The 14,470-nt window shown below is 36.2% G+C and overlaps 1 protein-coding gene across 1 annotated transcript in view; it reads right to left on the reverse strand.

Annotated features, from left to right (window-relative positions):
* The window catches only part of Gnat3 (G protein subunit alpha transducin 3), a 111,261-nt gene that overhangs the window by 19,120 nt on the left and 77,671 nt on the right, over window positions 1-14,470 (reverse strand). The window contains exons 3-4 of the mRNA XM_052720597.1: window positions 11,011-11,053; window positions 6,251-6,392 (exon numbers count right to left, since the gene is read on the reverse strand). Of these exons, the coding sequence (XP_052576557.1) occupies window positions 6,251-6,392; window positions 11,011-11,015 (147 nt within the window). The 5' untranslated portion in view covers window positions 11,016-11,053. The remainder of the gene's footprint in view (window positions 1-6,250; window positions 6,393-11,010; window positions 11,054-14,470) is intronic.

Below are 14,470 nucleotides of genomic sequence, written 5' to 3' on the forward strand. Positions count from 1 at the left end.
AATTAATGGAGGATATATTTTAAAATTCCTCCTCCCTGTTAGAAAACTGCAAATCCAGTGACTTATGAACCCTTCAGTTAATTTCTCATTGATTTTTGATATTATAATATAATTGCATAATGTGTCCCTTCCCTTTCCTCCCACAAGCCCCTCCCTGCTCTCTTTCATTCAATGGTATCTGCTCAGCCTTTATATTGTTACTTATATATATGTTTTCAGGGCTGACCATTTGGTAGGCACTTTCTTCCACTGTTAATGTGCCTTGGAACAAATGGTGCCATGAGGTAGCTGTTCCCAGGGTCCATTCCTAAAAGAAAACATCATTTGCTTTCTGAGCAATCCTTTAGAAACCAAACTAATATGCTCTTCCTTGCTCTGCATTATTCTACTGTAAGCTAAAGTAGAGTCTATTTATGTTGGTAATATGAGTATATTTTCCCTTAAAACGTTTAAATGTCACCAAAGCCCTTTCAACCAGTTCCTCAGTCGTAGTATTTTCTTGCAGAACATCAGTCTGATTTGGTTGATTATGCCTTTACTTCTGAGTTTCTGTCACACACACGTGGGTAGAGCCCCTGGTGATTTTTAATTCAGGCTACTTAGTTTAAGCATGTGGAATAACAGTAAATGTATTCCTAGCACAACAACACCAGGCAAAACAAATGAGTGTGTGTGTGTGTGTGTGTGTGTGTGTGTGTGTGTGTGTGTGTGTGTATGCATGTGTGTCTGTGTATCACATGTGCGTGTCTCTGTGTGTGAGTGTACTCATGGGTGTGTGTGTCTGTGATGTGACTGTGTGTGTATGTGTGTGTCTGTGTGTGTCTATGTGTGTTTGTGTGTCTCTGTGTGTTTAATCTTTCAGGCAGCTCAATTGTACAGACTAAGTCAAGAATCCTTCACTACAGGCTGATTAGCCTGGCCTGGCTGTCTAGGTAGACACCACCTTCTTTCACAGAGGCCTGAGCTTCCCTTTGGCACTGCTTACTCTGGAAGCAGAAGACCATGACCACTGAGGAGCCTGTCTTTCAGTCAAGGTTACACCTGTAGCTGTGTTCTACTGCTACAGTTCTCCAAAATCCTGTGTAACAGATAAGTTAGTATGTTTTTTTTCTACATAACTACATTTCATTGAATGCAGAACATTTCAATTCTTGATACTCTTGTACGATAGTGGAAACATAAATAATTTTAAGAATTAAAGTTCATTTTTAAGAATGTGAACTCACCAATTATATTTTAAATTTTAAGAAAATGTAACACCTAAAATCTGTATATAGCCAAGCATGTATAATCCCAGCACTTGGTAGGCAGATACAGGCAGAGATCTGTGAGTTCAAGGACAGCCTGTTCTACAAAATGAGTTCCAGGCCAACCAGAGTCACACAATGAGGCCTTGTCCATAGTTTACATAGTTATTTTCAAAGCTATCTCCACACAGTAGTCAATTGACGGAAAATTGAAATTCCATGGGTTATCTTACTCTTCTGTTTTAAATGCTCAAGCAATTCTCTCCACATTCAAAAGCCCACTCTTTTACTGTGACTCCCAAGCTTTCCATCCTACACCTATGCCTTTCTTTCCATTCTTCCTTTCCCATAGTCACTGTTTCTCTCTGCACTTGCTCCTCAAGCCTCAAGTACTGGACTCCTGCTACACTGTAAACTCCCAAGCCCATTTTGAGGGTTGATGTGTACATCTTATTCCATGCAGATGTATTTCAGTGACTATTTTCACAAGGAACCTTTCTCCACCTTTCTATTCTTCTAATATTCTCATACTAACTCTTTCCCATTTTATCTTATTCATGGTATTTATTGTAATTCCTTTCCTCTTCTTTCTTTATTAATTTTTTAGTGTATATATATAGGCAAAGATATTTGTTGTTTTGTTTATTTGTATACTCCAATGATCAACATACATGTTGCTAAAATTTTGTTGATTGAGTGAACCAAAATAATAGATAAGCTGATTCTCGAGAAACCAAGGGGTCTCCAACAGTCTGCCATTTTTATTTCAAATATTACTCTTAGGGTTTTAATGGCATTTTAAAGATTTAATTTTCCTATGACATATTTCAGAATACTTGAGAATTGTGATGGTTCTGGAAAAACTTATTATCTCAGGATTGTGAGTCTCTAGAGTAGTGGTTTTCAACTTGTGGGTTCGACCCTTTGGGGGGGGTCAAACTACTCTTTCATAGGGGGTCGCCTGTGAAAGGCAACCTTTGAAAAACACAGATATTTTCCAGATTTTGATTCATTACACATTACAATTCATAGCAGTAGCAAAACTATACTCATGAAGTAAGAATGAAAATAATTTTATGGTTGGGGGTCATCACAACATATAGAACTATATTAAAGGGTTATAGTATTAGGAGGATTGAGAACCACTACTCTAGAGCTACACTGTAGAGAAATGAGGAAGTATTTCTCTGCAGGTTATGCAGTGATTGCTCATCAATAATATGTGCCTTAGGCAGTCTTAGAATCTTGTTGAATTCATTCTGAACTCTGCAGTCATAGTTCCAAAGAAGAGAGAAAAGAGCATATCAGAGCAAGGAATGGATGGTTAGTCTACATGATTGAGGAATGCTCAATGGAAATGTCAAAGTTGGTTGTTATTGGACTTAAGTCTTTGAATACTGCAGCTGTTGAGAATTCTTGAATTCTTATAGAGTACAAGTATTTCAAACTTATTTTCTCACATGAATTGAATTGCAGAATATTTGAGCAAAGGTTTTTCCTTTTCTTTTTAAGTATCATAATCCTCATCACCACCACCATCCTTATTATTATACTTTCGTGTGTGTGTGTGTGTGTGTGTGTGTGTGTGTGTGTGTGTGTGTGTATGTGTGTATGTGTGTGTGTGTGTGTGTGTGTGTGATGTGTGGGTAGGTACAGGCATGTCATAGTGTACATGTGGAAGTCAAAGCACAATTTGTGGAGTTAGTTGTCTCCTCTCTTTATATGTATTTCATACATCAAACTGAGGTCATTAGGCTTTCCTGGTTTCATATACCTATGCAGCGCCTAGAAAATGTCACATTAAAATGATACACATAGTTACTTCCTAAAAATCTTTCTTAGTCTAAGCACTTGATTACTTCTTCTCATCTGCTATCCCTTTAAGTTCCTTTATGTTAATTACAATAGTCTGTACAGTATGCCCAGACCACCTAAATTTATATCCGTAGATGGAATACCCCTTTGTGCTTTAAAGGCATGTTTTCAATTGCTTATATGTGTAAACATCTTATAGAGTGTATACACAGGACATTTCCAAATCCAATCTGTTTCAATCACGTTTTCAATGAATAAGGATTTAGACATTCACATCCAGCTGTGATAACCTCTTTGACTACTAAATGCTTTATAAAGATTTGCTCAACATCAAGCTTTCCTTTCTGAATACAGATGGATTTTTCTATTTCAACTGTTTATGAGTGCCTAATGCATCTCCAGAAGCAATCCAAATGTCTGTCGCATAAAATAATAAAATATTTTTTCAAATGATCTTTGGTGAGTGCATTTCAATACATAAATTTTAATTAGTCTGTATTTAAACTGACTGTCAAAAAATAAAAATAGTTGATATTTACCTGGACCTTATATTCTACAATATTCTGGATTTAAAGGGGCTATTTATATTTTTCTTCCTGCTTTGATAATTTTTATAATTTTATTGGGAAACACTAACATTTTGTGTATGAAGAAATTAAAACAGAGAGGTTCAGTGGGTTTACTTAAACTGAGAGATTCAGGGACTAATGCAACTTACACTGAGTTTCTGTCCTTGAATGGCAATCTGTGTGATGGTGTGCAAACGAATGATTATGTGAAAATGTATAAACTTGGATAAACAAAAAATCCACCTCATCAGAAATCTGAAAGCCACACAAACATAATGCTTAGAAATTAAGAGGTTGAATAAACAATTTAAACCAGGTGCAACATGTACATCTCACAATAAAGTACTAAGTGAATATGATTGAAAGCACAACTTCAGTTGAAAGAAAAATATGATCCGTGTAGTCCTAGGAAACTATGGTATTCAGATATTCTGGGACACAGGACACAGATGCTCCTGAGGCGTCATAGCAACTTTATGAGCTACTTCAGTTTATGCCACTGAATGAATTTCAGTTTTAAAAACTCTGTCATAATGGTAGTACTGTTTTCAGTCTATTGTTTTCACCTCACCCAAGGCTCAACCAACAGGACTGGATGGCATCTCCCGTTTATTATTATTACTATTATTATTATTACTATTATTATTATTTTGGTTTCTCAAGACAGGGTTTCTCTGTGTAGCTTTGCGCCTTTCCTGGATCTCGTGCCGTATACCAGGCTGACCTCGAACTCACAAAGATCTGCCTGTCTCTGCCTCCCGAGTGCTGGGATTAAAGGCGTGTGCCACCACCGCCCAGCACGTGTACCACCACCGCCTGGCAGCATCTCCCATTTATAAAGCCTGGGCTATGTTGCAGCACAGTTTTTTTTTTTTTAAAAATACTGTCTTGGGGTTTCTATTGCTGTGAAGAGACACAATGACCACAACAACTCTTACAAAGGAAACCATTTAACAGGGGCTGGCTTACGGTTCAGAGACTTGGTCCATTATTGCCACAGTGGGACAGGGAGGGTGCGCAGGCAGACATGGTGCTGCATAAGGAGCTGAGAGCTCTACATACTGAGCCACAGGCAACAGGAAGAGACTGCCACACTGGTCCTCACTTGAGCATCTGAGACCTCAAAGCCTGCCCACTAGTGACACACCTCTTCCAAGGCCGCATCTCCTATTAGCCATTCCATATGGCGTTATGGGAGGCATTTTCTTTCAAACCACCAGAGAAGCAATATGAAATTTTGTGATTTTTCTACTTCCTTGACAAAATACATGGACTATTTCATATACAAATTTCAAGATCTTTACATTATTGTCAAAGAATGCTGAAGGCACACACACTTTAGTAACTATTATTGCCTGGGAAGAAAAAGTAAAATAATCATTGCCATGGAAATCATTGAAAACAATCTTCACAAAGGACGAAGCACCATAAAGGAAACCGGGCAACATGTTCGGTCCTAGACTTCAGCTGTTTGAAGTTAACCAACTACTCTCTTTCAGTCTATTTTTTTTCCCCTCACCTTTAAATTAAAGGATTATAGTAGTCCATTTCTTAAAAGCCGTTGTTGTAAAATTCTATGTGCTTAAGAAAAGCCAGAGTCAGAGGTAGCAGAATAGCTATAAATAGAATAGGTTCAATAAATCATCAAATGATAAAGATGGGGGGGGGTCTTGAAGTTCCTCTCCAAGTGTCCCTTTTACACTTGTGAAGGAAAGTGGAGCCAGAGAAGTGGAAAACTTGACCGGAGCCAAACTGTGGGGAAAGCTAGAAAAGTAAGATTTTAGAACATAGACAGCAGACTTTGCAAAGGATTTGCCCTAAAGTATTTCTCCACTCCCTTTCTCTCTTCCCCCTCCCTCATCCCTCTCTGAGAAAACTGATGGGAAGAAAGGGGATTTACCCTTTCCTGTAAAATAAACAGTGTAGAGATGGCCATTTTCCTTCTCATCTTGATAACTTCCACTGCTCATCTAGATGGTCACCCCCATACTGGATGTCTGGGGAGGGAAGGAGAAGAGGAATGCACTTTTGTGTTTCACACTAATCTTGCATATGGTTCTTCCTGCGCTTATTGCTCCTGTACACTGATTCCACAGGGGACTGCTCAGTTAACGCCCTCTGGAGGTGACCAGCTGAGGAGGGGCCTTGTGGAAATAGAGAATGTTTTTTAATGCTTTTATTTTGTGTGCGGGGTCACTTTTAGACAATAATATACTCATAATTTGCATATTAATAGTTTTTGCATATTATCTATTTTAAAAGTAAGTAGATTTTTAAAACATCATAATGTGTGAAATTATTATTAATTAAAATGCAGAAAAAAATCGTCTGGATGCTATATTATAAACCATAGTACAGCTATGTTTCTTTCTTATGTTCGTACATTTAATATTAGGTTTAAATCCTAAAAAACAATTACTGCTTAATAAAATTATAGTGAACAATGGAAAAGAGGTTTCATTCAGAGAAAAATGGGAAAATTTAAGTTGGAGATAGTTAATATTTACAAAATAATTATATTATGTTCTTTTGACATAGAATAGGACAAGAAACACAATCCTATGATTCCTTGGCTCAAATTCCACCTGGGTCATATAATTATGACATGGGCATACTTACTCCACTTCTGGGATTCACATACTCAATCCCAAGTGTAGTCATAGCTTTCACAATGGCTAAGATTGACTGCAGTGTGTTACTGTAGATCACTGCTTTAAATTCCATGCATTCTTGTTTACTATAACCATTCTTATGGATGATCCTACAATTAAACATGAAAGGGCTTTGTGAGTTGAACTGGTGTAGCACAAATGACCATCAATAATAAGTTGCTTCAATAAAAGCACAGTATATACACCTTAAAGAGGAAGGATTTTGATAATGTGTGTGTGCTGAGTCTGGACAATTTAATAGTTCTGAAATTACTATTCATTGTCTTTTCATACAATGCTCTTTGGGTCATGGGGAGAACACATGCTGAATATAAGAAGAATTTAAGACTTATTCTAGATAAAATACTTTTTCAAATATGTGAATCACAAACACTTTATTTAGACCCCAGATTCTTTTTTTCAAGAAGAAAATTCCCTGATTGCTAGGTCAGCTATGTGCACAAAGACCTGAACCCTGTGTCGTGTTTACACCGTGATGTCTAGAGGATGTGAAGTCACTCAGCAGAACAGTCCTGTCTTTTCCTATCTCTTAAGAAACACTGGGAAGTAGGAGTGCCTGCGTTCTATTTACAGCATTAACAAAGGCATTTTCTTTTAATTGCAAGTAATTGCTTTCTGCTGGATGCCTTGCCTTTCCCCTGTGTGTGTACGTGCTTCTGGGTTCTCAGAGCTGAGTATCCCAGATTGGGCTGGGCTGCTCTCTTCCTTCCACTCATTCACTCACAAATCAGGGTTTGACAGAGAGTTTAAGAATAATAGCTTAAAATAGATTTTCCCATTAAAGTTAAAATCTGTGCTGATGCTAATTGTGTGTCTTTGCATCTTTACTGTGTGATAAATTTTCATTTCTTTCTTATTTAGCTTTGGAGCCTTTCCTGGAACTGGCTCTGTAGCCCAGGCTAGCCTCAAACTCAGAGCTCTACTTGTCTCTGCCTCCCCAGTGCTGGGATTAGAGGCATGCGCCACCACTGCCCGGCCTAAATTTTCATTTCTTTCTGTCATTCTTTTCTTTATATTGTTTTTAAATTGCTTTGTGTTTGATTTTGAGTGTCGCTTTTCTCAAGATTTATCTTGTGTCTGTACACATGGAAGCTGCAGCTTAGGGGTCAAACTCAGCACAAACACCTCTTCAATGCCTTTGAAGAACCATCAAATGAAAGGAACAGGCACTGAGAGGAGTGAAGAAGCCTCTATTGTTTTAATCTTGTCTTTACATTTGATTACCAACAAATGCTCATTTTTATATTCAACAGGGCCATGTTTATCTTGCTGCATTAACCTGTTAAATCACTTGAATAACCAAAACCAACAAAAACAAAAAATTGATGGTGACATAGACCATAAAAATGCAGAAAGGTATATTTATAAATAGATCAAAGTAAGACTGTTGAATAAATCTCAGTCCTCTGTCCAAAATTAAAACAGAAAAAAAATGACTTTAATTGTTAAATTTAAAATGGTAATTGTGAGTAAATGTGGGGCATTTGGGTTCGTTCAGTAACGTAAGTTCTGATGACTCATCAAACTATGAGGGAAAGTATCATAGAAGCAGCCACTTAATTTCATTTCTTCTGGAAAGAGGTGTCTAGCTCTAAGTTGGCTCTTGGCTCTTTTCAAAGTAGCAAGATTTTATTGGACATTTTCGTTTTTCATTATATACTGAAATAAATGAATGAATCACACCTGACTCTCCTCCCATTAGGTCTATAGTGGAATTCCAGTCTACGCAACATCTCCTGCACACTGCAATCACCAGTCATGTTACAGAAAACTGCATTTTAAATCCTTAAATGGCCACTAAAGTCACACATGATTCAGAGAGCATATCCATGAAACCTTTCCATGATGATAAAATTTCTAATGGAAGGACCAAATTGTAGAAAGAATTATCATTTTAACAGATTGTTATGCTTTATAAAAGGTCCTAGTCACATCTGTGTATGGAAAGAAACAGGAAAATTGTGCTAAGTTCTGTTATGGGTAGATATAAAAAAAGACAAAGAATAGTAGAAATAATAAGCTGATTATTTTTACATAATGAGGTCTTTCTAGGTGGTCAAAAGGAAGGGGGACTTTATAGACACAAGAAGCAGTGCAAGTGAATGGAGGCACACTGTTATTGAGCTTTGGGCATGTACTAAGACCTGGTGTTGGTCAAACATTGTCATATACATATGCAGTGACTTCATAGTAACACAAGTGAATGAGGAATAATTTAAACAGTTTGCAAATTGATTGCTTGCACTTTCTTTCTTTTCTTTTCTTTTTTTTTTTTTTTGGTTTTTGGAGGCAGGGTTTCTCTGTGTAGCTTTGGTGCCTTTCCTGGAACGAGGCAAGGCTGTCCGCTCTCCCCATACTTATTCAATATAGTACTTGAAGTTCTAGCCAGAGCAATAAGACAACATAAGGAGATTAAGGGGATACAAATTGGAAAGGAAGAAGTGAAGCTTTCCCTATTTGCAGATGACATGATAGTATACTTGAGTGACCCCAAAGATTCCACCAAGGAACTGATACAGCTTATAAACACCTTCAGCAACATAGCAGGATACAAGATCAACTCAAAAAAATCAGTAGCCCTCCTATATACAATGGACAAAGAAGCTGAGAAGGAAATCAGAGATACATCACCCTTTACAATAGTTTCATTTTTTTATGTATGAATCTTTTGCCTGAACTTTCTGCATGTGCCTGTTGCTTTAAGAGACCGGAAGAGGGTACCAGACACCCTGCAGCTGGAGTTGCGGATGGTTTTAAGTTGCCATATGGGTGCTGGGAACCTAACCTCCATCCTATACAAAGGCAGCAAGTACACTTAACAGCCAAACCATCTCTCCAGGCCTACATTTGTGGTCTATTTAGAAAAGATTATATCTACTTGTTTTTTTTTTTTTGCCAAATGTATCTAAAAATAGTGGTAAGAAATATTCATTTTTGTAATCTTCACTCATAATAATTTTAGATTAATACTATAGTTTTGCTTTTTGAGACAGTCTTACATCATAGCTCTGGTTGTTATGGTACTCACTATATGTAACACTGACTAGCCTCAAACTTGCTGTGATTCTCCTGCATCAACTTCCTGAATGTAAGGCTTATAGGAATAAGTTGAAATTATATTTTCATAATTTCTCATGACAAAAAATGCCCAATTATTGATTTAAACTTTATTTTATAGGTAGTAAAGTTTAAATGAATTGTACAATTTATCTTCTTTGTAACAGATAGTTGAATTCTCTTTCCCAGACTATTCATTGGTTCTCCTTTATTTACATATATTGGTCAGATTACTGTTTTTACATAATTCCTATATCTCTTTATATGTTATGGTAGTTAACATATATCTATAATATTCATTATTGGCCTTGTTTCCAGTTTTCTATTTTTTGTCTGATTTTATACATGATTTAATATTTAAAAGCTTTCTTTTTAATATAGCAAAATAGCTATTCATTAAAAAAACTATACTTAATCCATATAAGTAATAGATATGTAAAAGTATAAGATAACTTCAAGTGTGATTATGTCCTAAATAATAGGGTAGTAGAAAACAATAATGATGTAAATGCATGAGACATAACTCTGTTCTTAGGATGGACCAAAAGCTGGTTATAAAACCGTGTTTTGGAGACAGCACAAATATTTACTGGCACCTATAGGTGAGATTTCCAAACTGGAGCTTAAGTAACAGTTGATAAGCAAATTACATGGCATTACAATATCAAAGAGAAAAAGAGCAATTCATCACTGATCTCTAACTTCATTTTATTAATTTATCATTGCAGTTTTTATTCACGGCAGTTGTGTTTATACTTCTTCATTCAGAAATTTAGGCAGTTATCCCATTATAAAGAATAAATTTAAAAAATGTAATAACACATCAGAATCTGTTTGAGTGATATAAATGAACAAATACTTATATCCATATAGAAAAATATAATGTTAAAATGTTATTCCTTCTTAATTTCAAATGGATTCTTGATTGACATATTTCAAATGTTTTTGGCTTATACCCTCATTGTTAATAAGTTAGTTAATTTGAGAGTTAATATAAATAAAACATAGCTACTAGCATTAATATTTCTGAAATGCACCATTCAAAGGAAAAATAGAAATTGCAGTCTTTGTTAAACAATACAAGTAATATTTGAACACTCATAAAAGTCAGGATAACTTTGCCATTACCTGCAAATTCTGAAGAGGTTACTTGAATTCTGAAAAGAGACTCACAAAGCATTTTTGAAAGATTTTATCAGCCTGTATAATAATACTTGTATGCTGGTGTTCAGGGCTGGCCATTTGATGGTGGATGTGTGCTCTTATCTGGAGAAGACTATTTCTCCAGCCGTCCATGTTCCTTACTTGCCTGTAGTTCTCTGGGTAGGGCTGAAGCCTCCTGGGCTTCCACTGTCCTCATTAGCATGTGCATTAGTGTAGTCTTATTTCACCATGATTAGTCAGTCATGTTGATGAGACTTTATGAGCAGATTGTACTTATAAATATGTAACAAAAATTAATGAAAAAAAAGTAACAATGAATATGGAAAAGACCAAGAGGCAACTGTGGGAGGATTTGTAGGGAGAAAAGGAAAAGATAAAATGACATAATAATATTATAATAAAAACTAAAATAAATAATTAACACAGAATAGTTCAACACATAGATAAACATCAAATAGTAAACATTTGGAATAGTTCTGTACCTACTTCATTTGTTTAACAATAGTACTTTTTCCAGATTCACCTGCTCCTGAAACAAAATGAAGCAAACGTTATTAACTGAAACACCGAATTTGTATGAATATTAAAACCTACTAATTTATCGTGTATAAATTTTGACACCTCCATTTGTGTAACTTCTAAGGGAAAGAATGTGTACTAATAGAGAAAATTATATTTTATATTTAAACATGATTTGAGATGTTTATATATCTGGATTGGCAACACAAAGATGTAACCCAAAATTTCAGACTCTAAATAGCTCTTGGCCTCCTAAGATGACTCTTTGTATCTCTATTTTAATAAATGGTTAAAGAAGAAAACCATAAATAACTTTATTTCCAGAACTGCTCAAATACAAGTCTAACCTGACTGAGACATGCTGTTCTCCTCAACAGCCTATAATACCTTTGTACATAGCTAAAATTTCCTTTATCCAAATGAATGAAGAGTCTTAAAAACTCTAAATAACTCCAAGGAGCCCTAATGTATGTATGGGAGGTGACATGGGCATGTCTCATGTCATTGGATCTGGATGCACAGAGGTAGGTATGAGGAACCAGCAGTGGTACTGTAGCTATTACAGTCACCCTTATCTGCAACATGTACTGTTAGTTTATGGCCCACACTGTGAAACATTTGGGCATCCACATCCACTTACCTCTTGAAGCATCATATAGAGAGACCCCAAATGCACATGATTCTTAACATAGAAAATAAGAACTCATAGTGAAAAGTTAGTGGCTGTTTTAGGTTGTCATTTGGGACCTTTTGGAGATGTTTCTTGAATCTCTCTTGAGTTTAAGAACATTTTTTTTGAGAAATGAAAACTAAAAGTACAGATATCACAAGTCATACCCTCGGTTTCTTTTCTTGTATCGGTGTATGGCAGACAGTTATCTTGATTTATCGGAATATCATAATTTTAACGTAAGCAAAATTATGATAACTCAAAACCTAAAAATTTTATTGAAATAATACTTATGAATATGGATTAGAGTACCCTGACACCACTATGTTGATTTTTTTTGGTGTTTTTGAGACAAGGTTTCTCTGTGTAGTTTTGGTGCCTGTCCTGGATCTTGCTTTGTAGACCAGGCTGGCCTTGAACTCACAGAGATCCACTTGGCTCTGCCTCCCGAGTGCTGGGATTAAAGGCGTGTGCCAACACTGCCAGGCCTATGTAGATTTTTAATTCCACCTACAACTACTTGATATTCACTTTTCCTGTAGTGCTTACCTTCTTCTCCACACTTAAAGTTTTTCATGTATCATTTTAATTTTTCATCATATCCATGGGTAAGATAAATTTCACATGAAAGAAATAATTCTTTGAAGGTATATTTAAAAAATAACCTAACCCTAACCAAGAAGCTATTTGCAATTAATACCTCTTAGCAAAAGCAACTCAGTTTTCTCCACAGTCATGTCCCTGAGTGTGCCTGCCTCACTCCAGTGCAGGTCCAGGGCCCAGGACCAATGCACCAACAGAAAGCGGACTCCTTTTATTTATGTTTTTTTTCTGGTGTGGTTTATTTTGTTTTGATTTTTATTGTTTTATTGTCTTTGTTTGTTTTGATTTTTGAGAAGGGGTAGGGAGAGAGAGGTCCTGAAACTGAGTGGGTAGAGGGTTGGGAGGACTTGGGAGAGAAAAAACACAATGCAATCAAAATGTACTGTATGAAATTATTTTAACAGAAAAGTAAATTTAAAAAATAGATCTTGTCTTTTGTATGAGACAATTTTTTCCATTGAAATATTTCTATATGCTTTTACATGATTTCTGAGCCTGGAGGAAGAGATACAGAGGCATCTAAATTTAACTCTATGTGGCAGCAAGTATTTATTGTGCCTGGCACATCTTAATGTATCTGATTTCTGCAGTTGTCTGAACAACTGCCTACCACGTATGATACAAAAAGAGTAGACTGTAGTAAACAAGGCTTCATCGAGAGGTGGTTAGGCACTGGCCTTCCTCTTGCATAAAGTGCCATGACTCTTCTTTACTGTGCTAGTGTGCTTTCGACCACAGGTCATGGAAGCTGAAAACGAAGCCAATAAACACAAAAATCAAGCACAGTAATGTGCCAATATTCCTTCACAGACTTTTTTTTTTTTCATTTACTTTTGCAGTGATGATATTAAAACTAGGCCTGTGGGTTCTCAGGCCTACCACAAACTATAATCTAGCCCTGGATCTGTAGCCACAAGCAGCAGAAGTGAATATTGGGAGCCAAGTGTTCTCAGGCACAGGAGACAGCTTCACAGGGTCTCACCCCACCACAGCAAACACGTGTATCTAGTTTCACTGACTTGAAAATTCCCAGCTGTGGGAATGTGAGAGGAAACCAACAACTTGAGCAGGAGCGTCAGTCCTCCCCACTTAGTACTGTACTTGGGTCAGGGAAAGTGGTACTGCTGGGGCGAAAAAACTGCAGAAGTTTGAAACTGAGCAAAGAATGCTTCATTTTTGAATATCAATTAAAACTTTAAAGACATTATATATTGTCTATGATTCCTGTAACAAAATAAAAATTATTCATGGAGTGTTTTCAATGAAATGAAATAGCAACCTTTAGAAAACAAGAAAATTTTATAAGAGTTTTGGAACAGGATACAGCTTATAGGTAGAGCATATGTCTAGTATGTGCAAGGCCATGAGTTTCATCTCCATCATAGCACATGCATACATAAGATTCCAGAATTATATGATTCCATGTGTCACAGACCATGAAAAAATGATAGCACTAGGGAAGCACTACTGGTCAGATTAAAACATTCCATTGTATTTCTCTGTTATAGAATAATCAAAACTGTGTCACACATTTGGAGGACAAAGGTGACTTTTAGGCTGTGCCAGAGGGTAAATGTACATTCAGAGTAATAACAAACTTTTCTTATCCACTGGCAACAAACTAGGTTGATTCACGGAGTCTCTTGAAAGCACAAAACTCATATACTCAGGTCTGTGATATAATAGGATATAATATCAGCTCATAGCCTATGCATACTTACCTCTGTGCTTTAAACCACTAGATGATATATAATTCCAACTGTAACGTAATTGTGATGTAAACTGTTGTAAATCTCTATTGTTGATAAAATGATGAGAATAAAAATCTCTGTGTTCAATACAGTTGCAAATTTTCAAGCTTTTTAAATCTTTAATTGCTTGGAACGACGGACGTGAAATCCAGGAATACTGGGAGTAGCAGTCAAAATCAGATGATAATCACACTGATAACACTAAGAACTGGAATTTCCCAATTATTTCTGAAACTAAAGGCATTATGAACATACAACAATTCTTTGTTTTTATGAGCTAAAATATATCTTTTCTCTTTAATAAATTGATTATTACAGATGTTTACTACAGTGTCAGAAAAATGCCTAACATGGTGGGCCAAGCTGCTTGGAAGCAAGCTAGGGTCACTGAGACTCTAAGTTC

The sequence above is a fragment of the Peromyscus californicus genome, unplaced genomic scaffold (assembly GCF_007827085.1).
Source record: "Peromyscus californicus insignis strain IS unplaced genomic scaffold, ASM782708v3 Scaffold_6__1_contigs__length_162567912, whole genome shotgun sequence".
Classification (NCBI taxonomy): Eukaryota; Metazoa; Chordata; class Mammalia; order Rodentia; family Cricetidae; genus Peromyscus; species Peromyscus californicus.